Raw genomic sequence first — 12,410 nt, 5'->3', positions numbered from 1 at the left:
AGAGAATGGAGACTGGGCTAAAATTGGGAGGATCAATTATATCCTAGGTTGTAGCACTATGATCACTGTCACATGTTAAAGGTCTATTTCTTCATTTAGAAATCTGCAATAGTCTCAGCTATTTTACCTGGGACAGTGAAAGAAATTTATGGAAGTTCTGAGTACACTCAATTAAATTTTTTCCTTTTCAAATAAAAAAGTCAGGAAAAAGAACTAGAATAAAAACATTATGAATGTTTCTATGCTGACCTCAGGAGACAGCATGTTAAAAAACATTTTGGTCTTGATTATATTTAAGGTTCTATTTTTATCCCCATCAGCTTCCAGCTTTTTTTTTTTTTTGGTTTAGACTAAGAAATGGATTGTGGTTGTCAAGTTGGACATATATAATCATAAACCATTTTGTAACCTCTCAATGAACATTAGAAATCACTGGGAAAATAGAAGTAGAAAATGAATCCTGCATGGACAAAGCCATCAGAAAACATTTACCTCAGGAAAAGAAAAGCAGTTACCACCTATATAGTCCCCCTCCACAACTTCTTCTAGTACTTTCTGTCTGCATCACGTATTCTAGCACTCAATCACATGTCGTACTGAATAATACTAGGTGTATATTTTATCACCCTGTGAAAACTATATTCTTAGAAGCCAAGAACCTTGTTTTAAAGTTCTTTTGTTTTTCTATAATACTCAGCATGATGTACTAAGCATGTAGTTAGATCCTCTGTGACTTATTCAAGTTCTCCCATAACAGAAACACCTGGCATTTGTGTTACACACGTCTTCCAAAGAAACTCAAAACATTACAATTATCAAATCACCTCATTAATCTGCCAAGCATTTATGATGAGCTGGTAGCAAAGATTATTTCTAATAATAATGCTGTGAACATAAAACACTTTTATTTTCGAAGTACTTCTACATACAGTTTCATTTTCTCACAATTTGCCTGACTTTGATTGACAGGCATTTTAGAGATGAATGAATGGAGCACATGGGGTGTGAATGGCTTCTTCCAGGTTTCCAATCACTGCTCTCAGACCCTGGCTCTTTCCTTGAAGCCATCTTCCTTCCCATTACTTTATGGAGGGAGAGACAGCACAGAGGTTGAAATAAGCATGTGGGCTCACCCAGTGACTGGGATCAAAATCTAGGTTTTTCAATCCCTAGTCCAAGGAAATAAGTTGTCCCTACTTTTAGCCTTTCTGATGATAAAAACGACTGAGCAAAAAGTCTGCCAAACATCTTCTATAGTTCCAAAGAATAAAATTAGGCTCTTCAGGAGGTTAGAGTTCAATTGTTTAACCACCTTTAAGGACTGGAAAGGATCTTCCACAGAATCATTATAGCCAGAGAGATTTTTTTTCCCCCAACATAACTACATCTCCTAACACCTTAGATCTACTTATACAATGTTTTTCTCTTCTCTTCTTAAATTAGTACTTAAAATTTTTACTATGTGCCATGCATTGTTCTGAGTACTATACAAACATGTTAACCCAGTCACAACAACCCCAGGAGGCAGGTGCCACCACTATTTCTATTTTAGAGATGGGAAAACGGGCTCTGCAATGTTAAGTAACTTGCCCAAGCTCACACCCTAGTAAGTGGTAGAGTGGGCATTTAACCAGCACTCTGGCCACTCCGGCCCCAAAGTCTATGCTCTTCATCACTGTAGTGCCTGTTAAAGTAGAGCCTTGGTGGGCAAGGTGAGCTAGTTCATATAAAGTGCTCAGCAGTATAATGTAAGCACTCCAGTGTTAAGTATTACTATGACTACTACACTCTCTAGCAAGCACGCTGGCTTATCATGCCAGAAGCCATTTCAAAATACCTTCTACGTCTCCTAGGTACCCCGTTTCCTCCCTTCCTTCCCACTCCCAATACCTGGACTTGCCCAGTACTTAATAGGAAGAGATGTTGCCAGGCAGAAAGTTCTTAACTGCTAAATACACAAACCAATTTTCATCAATATCTATCTCCTCTTTCTTTTCTATTACTGAAACAAAAAATAGCCCACTTTCTCCCAAAAGTCAATCCAGCCACGGGTGGACTAAGCCTATCCCTTCCAGCCTTCTGAGAGCTCTCATTCTCCCCTCTGGCCATCCCCTCTGTCTGTTGGATCTTTCCAATCAGCATTCAGACAGGCTGTAGAATCTTTCAGTGCTAAAAAAAAAAAAAAAAAAAAAAAAAGCAAAACAAAACCCAGGTCTAGCATTCTATTACCCCTTAGAGCCAAATTTCTCCACAGAGTTGACGAGACACAGGGTTCACTTCCTCACTTGCCATTCGACCTTTAATCATTTTAAACCAACTTCCACCCCCAGATCATAGTGACCACTATTTTTGTTAAGGTCACCACTGGCCACTTTGCTAATCTCATCTTACTCCATCTCTTAGATTCTGCCAGTTGCTCACTTCATTCTTGTTAACTCTTCTCCTGGTTTCCATAACACCTCATTTTCCTAGCTTTCCTCCCACCTCTCCAGGCCTTCTTTATCTGCTTCCTTTGCAGGTCCCTTTTTTACCTGATCTCTCAACTTTAGAGTTCCTCTGGACTCTACTCTGAGTCATCTTCTCTTCTCATGCTGCAAGTTCTCTCCATGCCAACAACTCCCAAATTTGCAGGTCCAGTCCAGCAGATCTGTATACACATCTACCTGCTTGACATCTCCCTGGATGTCTCAAACTTAACAGGATCAAACATGAATTCTTCAATTCTGTGTATAGCCTTCCTCCTGAAACCTTTTTCCTTCAGTTTTCCATATCTTAATAAATGGCTCCTTTATCCACCCAGTTGCTCATGCCAGAAATTTGGAAGTAATTCTTGACACCTCTCTCCCTAAACTTCAACTTTCCCATATCAAGTTTGAATAGTTTTGTTGAATGAATGAAGTCTTGGCTTAAGTGTTTCTTTTTCAGAGGAGAAGAATCCCTTAATGCCATCAATCTACATAAAATTTTCTATTACATTCTTTTTAAAGCATCTAGGGTTTTTCAACATTTTTCATGCTTTGTAATTACATATGCAATTTATGTGATCATCTGTGTAACATTCATCTCTCCCACTAGACCATAAGCTCCATGAAGGTAGGGACCACAACTGACTTACTCGTCTCTGTATACACAGCAATTACTATAGTGCCTAGCACATAGTATTTGCTTTAAAAAATTTTCGTTGTTAATCAAAGGAAATGAAATCAGTATATGGAAGTGATATTTGCCCTCCCATGTTCACTGCAGCATTATTTACAGTAACTAAGACAGGGGATCAACTAAGTATCCATCAACAGAGGAATGGATAAAGAAAAGGTGGTATATATGCACAATGCAATACTATTCTTTAAAAAGAAGGAAATCCTGTCATCTGCAACAATGTACATGAACTTGGAGATAGTATGTCAAGTGAAATGAGCCAGGCACAGAAACACAAATAACACATGATCTCATTTATACGTGGAATCTAAAAAAGTTGGTAGTAGAAGCAGACAGTAAAATGGTGGTGACCAAGGGCAGGAGCTGGATGGGGAGGCAGCGGGAGGGTTGGGTGATGTAAAGAAAAAAAAATCGTTAAATAAAAGCTGAAGCTTTTCCCTAAGCTCATTCTTCTAAGCCAGGCGTGTGCTCCAGTGCTATCAGCCATCAGTGTACTCACCAAAACCCCAAGGGTCACGACACTGCAGTGCTCATCCTGGAGGTGAGGAGTCCAGGAACCCCCTTCTCAAAGATGACCCTTGTGTAGACGAGAAAAAAAAGAAGTCCTAAGCAGATTTTTAAAAAAATCAACAACATCAATTTGTCAATGAATATCTTAAGAGAAAAACAGGTTTCTTATTTATTCCAGAATATCAGTTTAAGAGGAAGCTGTCATCCCCCACACAAATAGAATCAACTCCCAATTTTTGAAGGATCATATCTGATCTGTAGCCAGTTCAAGGCTCTTGTGGCTTTTCCTCCTTCCCAACTGCACATTTTATTTTCAGAGGCTGGAGAAATATAAACTGCAAATCAAGTTTTCTACTTTTTAGAATTCTGGGAATTTAGTAGAAAGAAACTCCTCATAATTTTGCTTCTTTCCATTCCTTATTAGTATAGAGATTTGAAAGCTGACTGTAAAGGTGAGAAGAGACAAAATTCCAGATATGTCTCTGAATTTACAAAGTGAAGATCATTCACAGTTCTCCCTGCTCTCCACCATAACTCTACATCCAGCAAGAACATTTATTTTCATATACTTGTGGGGAACTTAAGAGCTGAATAATGTGGCCAGATGACTTCCTTTTATTCAGTGCCTACTGTGTGCAAAGTGCGGTACTGAATTGAGCTGGCTAAGTCAATAAAACACTAAGTACTGGCCAAGCAGAACAATTTCCACCATTAGTCCTTGTAAACTAGAATTATGACACTGAGCCTCCCTCTTTGCCCAGAATTTATAGTTTTGAAGTGGCAAGGGAGAAGCAAGTTGCAGACTGTCTTAGGGCTAAATTATTTAGGAATCTTTAGAAGGATTCCTAGAGAAGCATGCCATCAAGTTGTTAAATTCACAAATTAATCTAACCAAGCTCAGAATCACCTCTATGATTCCAATTTCAACTCTTCCAATGATGCTTTCCCATTTCCCTGCTCTAAGAAGTCCAGTTTATTAGAACGATGTCATGTTTAACAAATTTCATTTCTATGTTATGACTACTCCATAAAAGGCATAGTATCAAACTTAGAATGTGGAACTAAAAAGCCTCAGGATTCCATTCCTAGCTCATTCTTAACTTCTGGCATACCGACTACTAAAAGACTTCCTCTCAGAAAAAGTACACAATAGGAAAAACCAATCTTTCCCCAACATGTGGAGAAAGTAAACTATGCAATGGGCATGTAGAGAAAACCTTGGTCCAAGCAAAATATTAATGTACATTTTAGTACTCATGGGGTAAAAATACCTCTGTCACCTTTTAATAGCTAACTTTAAGCAAATTAAATTTTATATCAAGCTAAAGATTTTTGACAAAATTCAAGCATTCAAAATGAATTTCAACTATCACCATCTGGAATAATGGCTACCCAAAATATTATTTCAGCACAGATGTCCCTTCTCTGTGAAATTCTCCTTGATTACCAACTCTCCTCTGTATGTCCTCCATGGCCCCCGGCATTATAATCACAAACTATTATAACACAAAACTGTATGTGTAGACACGGAACTCTCTGAGGGCACTGTCATTCCTCCTCTCAGCACCTGATACCTGGTAGAAACTCAATCAATGCTGTTTGATCCATGTATTATAATGAGCTTGGGGCTTGTGTATTGCTACCTTTACCTTGCATTCACACACAACGATGATATGATAAATACCTGTTTAACTTCTCACCACCTGCCTTTATCCTTGGCCCTATGAAATGAGTTATTGTACAAGTCCCTGCTCACAGAAAGGTGTAACTGCTCTTATATTTTTGACTTGCATTTAGTTTGATGACTTTTGCCTTGAGAATTCTTAGAATAATGAATAAACGTAGTTTTAACTTACAAGAGGCCCTATAGAAACAGAAACAAAAATCCAACATATTCAGATTGAATCACAAAAGGAACTGACTTATCAGGATGTTCTTTACCTTTCAATATGTCCAATTTGCTATTTCTTCTACATCGGGACACGGAAGAACTTTCCAAAAATGATCTCTGCCACCCAATCAGATGGGAATGTTTAGGTCAAAGCAGAATGACGCCAACTGGGCCCACATTCAGTCCTATACGGATAAGGAAAAAGAAAAGTTCATACTCCAATTCATGCTGATTCCAAGGAAAACCACCCATTCCCCAGTGCTCTGCAGCCAAAGCAATCTTTGGAAGAAGAAACAGTAAGAAAACAATTAGGTCAAAAAGGGAGAAGGAAGGCAAAACCACTAAAACTCAAAATACAAGAAGTCCAAGATAGGGTCACTGCAGCCCAAATCCATCCCACTGAGGCCTAACCATGCTAATGGATGACTGGGAATTTAGAAAAGCAAAAGCCACCAGATACAAAAGCCTCATTTTAATCATTGTTTTTAACATTTTCCACAATCAAAAACAGTCATCACAGGTTGTGAAATGGACTTTTGTTTCATGTCTTCTCTATGCTCCTGTTCTTAGCATGGTGGAGATGCTAAAAAATACTGCAAAGCCTAAAATGCAAGTGGCCATGAGATAATATAACCTTCAAAAATCAGTTGGTCTAGGGTAAGAGTTCTTAACTTGGGATCCCACGGACTCCCAAGAGGTCTGTGGATAGACCTGGGGGACGGGAAAATGTTTGTGAACCTCCTGGGGAAAGCTCAGATGTTCATTTTGACCAACCTCTAAGTAAAAATTTGCATGGCCTTCAATGGCGAATGGAAGTAACCATCCCTGGTATTATTAGCAATTCTGTGACCTTGTCACCAACAGAAACCACAAGACATTTTCATGTCACATAGTTGTTGCAGATATCTTGGCATAACATATACACTACTTCAAAAATTACAGTCTCATTAGACCTGCAGCTATATTTTATTATTTAATGTGTTATAAACATACTGTTACAATTAATATTTTGATGACTGTTTCCATTTGATTTATAATTCAATGTATTTTATTTTGTGCATTTAAAAAACATTCTCAGAAGGGGGTCCTCTGTTTCACTAGATTGCCAAAGGAGCACATGGGACATTATAAGGTTAAGAACCCTGATCTGGCCGGGCACGGTGGCTCAAGCCTGCAATCCCAACACTTTGGGAGGATGAGGCAGGCAGATCACAAGGTCAGGAGTTCGAGACCAGCCTGGCCAACATGGTGAAAACCCCATCTCCACTAAAAAAAAAAATTTACAAAAATTAGCTGGGCATGGTAGCGTGTACCTGTAATCCCAGCTACTTGGGAGGCTGAGGCAGGGGAATTGCTTGAACCCAGGAGGTGGAGGTTGCAGTGAGCTGAGATTGTGCCACTGCACTCCAGCCTGGGCAACAGAGCAAGACTCTGTCTCAATTTAAAAAAACCAAAACAAAAAACCCTGATCTAGAGCAAGTAATCTTCACCAAGGCAGACAGAGAAGTTATTCTGCCAACACTATTTCATAGCTGAAGAAAATTAAGCTGCCAGGAAGCCAGGAAACATATCCAAGGCCTCAGACATTTGGGGTTGGCGTAGCCCAGGTTAGTACTCAACAGCATCTATCTTCCATCTCCATGGGGACCTTTGCTTACATTTCTACAATTGTCATCACTATTACTGTCTTGCCACTAAAGGGAGAGAGGCATTACCTTTCAAAACTAATATAAAACAAAAACCCAAACAACAGAACAAGACAGATGTACAAGATACTCCTTTTTGTTCCTTGATCAAGCACATTACCAAAGCTGAATTTGGTCTGTTAGTAAGACTGTAGTTTTACAGAAATTGGAAGAGTTGGGCTACATAATCTCTCATTCTAAGAGATGTTCAGAGCACTTTGCAGTTAGGCATTAACCTGTTAGGCAGAAACGCCATTATGAGTGGTTAGGGCAGGTGGTTTTACTACTTTGTAGATGGGAAAACTGGAGAAATATAAGGGATTTGTTCAAAGTCACACATAAGTCAATGGGAGAACGAACTTCCTGATTCTACATCCAAGGCTCTAACTACTGTACCAAGTCACCATGAACAAATATTTAGTTTATTATAATGCTTGTGAAACATCTGTATTCTTTTCCCCCCACAAACAAGAGAGCATTTTCTTTTATTCACAGGAGCAGACACTTCTGAGGAAGCAAGTGACATACACTTGCCTTATACAATGAGAACTCTATGGAAATTGTTCTTTTATCTTTTAGCCAATGACCTCCCTGTCTATCTACCATCTCTTTTGAAACCATTATCATCTTATATTCAACATGGTTATTAACAAAATGTTTTAATGGTTCAATTCCAAATCTCTAAGTCATAAAACTTCCAAATCTCATACTCCCATTCCTCATATCAACTTTTCTCAAATTTACATTAAAATTTCTCTTCTAGGCCATGCGCAGTGGCTCACACCTGTAATCCCAACACTTTGGGAGGCGGAGGCAGGCGGATCACGAGGTCAGGAGTTCCAGACCAGCCTGGCCAACATGGTGAAACCCTGTATCTACTAAAAATACAAAAATTAGCTGGGCATGGTGGTGCGTGCCTGTAATCCCAGCTACTGTGGAGGCTAAGGCAGGAGAATTACTTGAACTGGGATGGGGAGGCGGAGGTTGCAGTGAGCCGAGATTGTGCCACTGCACTCCAGCCTGGGCTACAGAGTGAGACTCCGTCTCAAAAAAAAAAAAAATTTCTCTTCTAGCTGGGCGCAGTGGCTAACACCTGTTAATCTCAGCACTTTGGGAGGCTGAGGTGGGTGGATCACCGGAAGTCAGGAGCTCGAGACCACCCTGGCCAACATGGTGAAACCCCATCTCTACTAAAAGTACATAAATTAGCTGGACGTGGTGGCACGTGCCTGTAATCCCAGCTACTTGGGAGGCTGAGGCAGGAGAATAGCTTGAACCTGGGAGGCGGAGGTTGCAGTGAGCCGATATTGCACCACTGAACTTCAGCCTGGGCAACAGAGCGAGACTCCGTCTCAAAAAATAAATAAATAAAAATATAAATAAATAAAATAAAATACAATTTCTCTTTTTATCCAAGCCCTCAAACAACTAATGGAACCTTCATTGCTCAAAGCATCCTTATGCCATTTAACTAACAGCTCCTCTTATAAACCCATCTGTGTCTTTAATAGTTTGGGTGTTTTTCAATAGTGAATAAGGATGTCTTTCTTAAATTTTTATGTAGGGCCTTCACACTATTCACGCAAACATCTCTTCCTTGCTAAAGCTTTCCAATCACTAGTATTCAGTAGAAAACACAAAACAGGACAATCATGTTGCACAATTTCCACAAAGGTTCTAAACCCACATGAGTCTTACCTCCAACATCCTTTTGCCCCCTCCTCCCATCTCTCAATGATTTTACAATTTATCCTTACTGTCTGTTAGTTCTAATTCATCACTTTGCTCAGTGCACAAATCCAAATCTCTGCCCCAAAACGAACATTTAATTCCTGAATATATCAAGTGCTAACTAATACTCCAATACCCATCATTGACCAAAATGTAACTCTTTACATAGAAAATCATTTCCCCACTGAAATCACTGCCAGGGATTTACCTATGTTTGCTGTAATCAAAGTCAAATTTTGCATCAATTCTATCCCATCTTACAGACTCTCCACTAAGAGATAGTTATGTCCATTTCTCTAACTTATCTAGTAACTTTATTAGTCCCCAGCTGGACTCCAATCTAGGCTCTAAGTCTCTCCTATCACTAAAAACCCATTTTTCCTTCCCCCTCCTTCAGACCTCTTGGAGGACAGATTTCTGGCCTCCTCCTTCATGCTTGGTAGCCTTCCCATAAGGCCCCCAGCAATACTATTACAGGCCTCTGGCCCCTCCCTCTCCTTCCCTCTGGACATAATAACCAACCCTGCTGTTGTTTTACTTAGGATATCTCCACTTCACCAGGCTCACCCAGCACTCATCAGTGACATCTTAATAGTCTTTGCAACTTTCAAAGGCCAGTGACTCCGGCTCCACTTTGGAAATCACTGGTGTGTCCCAAGACCCCCACAATGACTCAGTGACCTAGACATCACCAACTCACCTGCTTGGGCCCTTAACTACTCATACATTCTTCCTAGCTTCCACCTCCCCCTACCCTTCAACAAGTCACTGGCCTGCAAAGTCCCCTTTACCTCTATCCATCTCAGGGGTCTTACAGACCCCATCAAACTCAATCCCAATTCCCTTATTTAGCTCTCCATCTCGCCCCTCCAACACTCCTGCATCCCAGGACCCTGGGACTGTCCTCACTCTCCTGGTTTAACCTCTCCAAGCACTGCTTGGGACACAACCTTTGAAAAAAAGAAGAGATGCCCTCTCTCTCCACCGCCCGTGAAGCACCCCCACCTCCCCCCACAGGTTCCTCCAGACTCGCCTCACTAAATCCGCAACCCTGGCCCCCGCCCCTTTTCTGCCCCCCTCCACCCCGCTCTTCGCGGCTGTGGCTACCCCTGCCCCCAAACCGGCTCAAAACACGCGGACGCGGACCTGGCCCCCACTACCCCCGGCTCCGGTCCTTCCCCTCCCCCTCCCCCAGGTGCCACTTACCCCGGAGGCAGGAGTGGGGGAGGGGAGAGGAGGTGCGGAGCAGGGAAAGAGGCTTGGGTCCGGGGCGGCTCTCAGCCCCGGGGGGCCGGGGCCGGGGCCAGCGGCAGCGGCGGCGCAGCGTCTCCCCCCGGCGGCGGCAGCGGCGGCAGCGGCGCCGTCCCACTCCGGCAAGCACACATAGGCTCCATTGTCCGCCGGCGCCTCCCCCTTTCCGGCTCCCCCCTCCCGGTCCCGCCCCTTCCCTCCCTTCGGCCCTCCCCCGCCGCACCGCGCCACGAAAGGTACAGCCGGCCCCGCCTCGGACGCGAGCGGAGGGTGCCCCCTCCCCCCCGGCCCGACGTCCCGCCCGCGGGGAACCGGGACCGCCCCGCCCCGCCTCAGCGTCCGGCCCCGCGACCGGCAAGGGCCCGCCCCTCCAGGGAAAGTCGCTCGTGCCCCTCCAGGGAAAGTCGCTCGTCCCCCTCCCCAGATGCGCGCGATGGTACCAACCCGCCGCGGCCTCCTCCCGCCCCCAGCTTCCCGCAGGGCCCCGCCCACCAGGCCGCCGCACCTCCCGCCGCCCCGCCCCCGGTATTTTGCTACGGGCCCGCCCACCGCCGGCACCACCTCCTGGTTTGCATAGGCACGCCCGCCAGGGCCCGCCCCGGACCGTCACCCGGCCGGAGGGGACGCCCACTCCCCAGCTTAAAGCGGCAGAGCTCTAGTCCCCAACTCCAGAGCCTCCCGAGGGGCCGGCGGGGCGGGAGGTTCGGCACGGGAGGGTCTCCTCTTCCCGTCCCCTCCTCCCCACGCGCGCACTCTCCCGGACCTTCCCGCCGCCTCGCGCAGCCCTGGGAGCAACCGGGGGGGTGGGGGGGCCAGGAAAGGCGCGGAGGGGGAAGGGCAGCGTGGAATTTGGCCATCTTTTGACAGAAACGAATTGAAGAGCCGGTCTTTCCCTCACTCTTCCCTGCTGCCCAGGTCCCGGCCTAGCCCTCAACCTTCAAGGCCACCTCCTCACACCTTCGGGACGCAGTTCCACCCCGCTTTCTGGTCCCTTCTCTCCACCTCTGAGTCTGCACCGCCTGGGCCATGGCCGGCTCTCTCCCCTCGCAGGAGAGCAGCCCCCACCCAGGACTGCGCTCTCCTCCGCCCTCTGCGAAGTGCAGGAGTCCCGCTGATGCGCCGGGGGTGCAGGGGTCTCCTTTCACATCCGGCCCAGCCCAGCCTGGCTCAGGCATCGCTGCCTGGTGCCCACAGAGGGAACCTCTGTCCAGGACCTCACGTCGCTTCACAGCCGGGCTAGCTCCCCTAATTTTTCGGAAGACCTCTGCTCTGAAGGGGTCAAAGCCTGAGTATCCCGGCGCTGTTGTGAGAGGGTAGCCCATTAGATTACACTTTTTCTCAGAAGGAAAAAATGACGGCATCATGGTTAGAGCATGTTGCTGAATCAAAGCTGAGATTCGGGCTATTCTGCTCCATCTGTGTGGCCCCGGTTGCTGCGGTGAACAACCGTTATTATAGATCTGTCTGCTCTGCACCCTCCCCAAAATACACTGTTGTTACACCTCTGTCCTTGTGCCTTGTGGGGTCTTGATCTAAGTTAGCTGCTTCGGCAACTGTGTGCACTGACCCCGCAGCTCTTCTGGATCCGTTAGGTGAAGACTGCCCATGTTAGAGTGTACTGCGTGTTCTCCCTGGAGACAGATGGAGGCAATATGGCCAGGAGGACGAGATAAATCTTCTGCTCTTGCTTCTATCACCCATGGTTTTAACCAGGGTACTTATTCCTGTGTCAGTTTCCCTTCCTAAAGGAAACCTTCCTTGGGCAACCTTTTAAGGAATGGTGCTAGTTGTAAAGGATGGTCAAGAGAGCCCTAAATGATAAAGCCGATCTGCTTTCAAAATCATTTAAAACTCTTTAACTGGTCAACGTAAGTTACCATACCCGCCTCCCCTGCTTAGATCCTATGAAAAACTGTGGCAAGGTATTTTCTCTTTGTCTTCTGTCATGACTGAGGATATAAATTAAATAAAGAAGAAAGGCAATAGTTGGTATAAACAATATCAAGATCAATTGAAGAATTCCAAATAGAGAATAATTAAAATGCCTTTTGTCAAGTTTGGGGCATAGAATATTTGATGTAACATAGCTAAGAACCCCTGTAAAAGAAGGCAGGAGGAAAAAGTCAGGTATGGACTTACGGAGTTTTCTTATGGTATTAGAAAAGACAACCAAATCAGGAATA

At 44.3% G+C, this 12,410-nt stretch overlaps 1 protein-coding gene across 1 annotated transcript in view; it reads left to right on the top strand.

Moving 5' to 3' along the window:
- ACP6 (acid phosphatase 6, lysophosphatidic) overlaps positions 1-8,639 on the top strand; it is a 71,462-nt gene extending 62,823 nt beyond the window's left edge. Inside the window, exon 10 of the mRNA XM_054669728.2 lies at positions 8,009-8,639. Within this exon, the coding sequence (XP_054525703.1) occupies positions 8,009-8,035 (27 nt within the window). The 3' untranslated portion in view covers positions 8,036-8,639. The remainder of the gene's footprint in view (positions 1-8,008) is intronic.
- The last annotated feature ends 3,771 nt before the right edge of the window (positions 8,640-12,410 follow it).

Source organism: Pan troglodytes, chromosome 1, assembly GCF_028858775.2.
Source record: "Pan troglodytes isolate AG18354 chromosome 1, NHGRI_mPanTro3-v2.0_pri, whole genome shotgun sequence".
NCBI lineage: Eukaryota > Metazoa > Chordata > Mammalia > Primates > Hominidae > Pan > Pan troglodytes.
The sequence above is the reverse complement of the archived record's forward strand: the minus strand, read 5'-3'. Positions and strand labels throughout refer to the sequence as shown.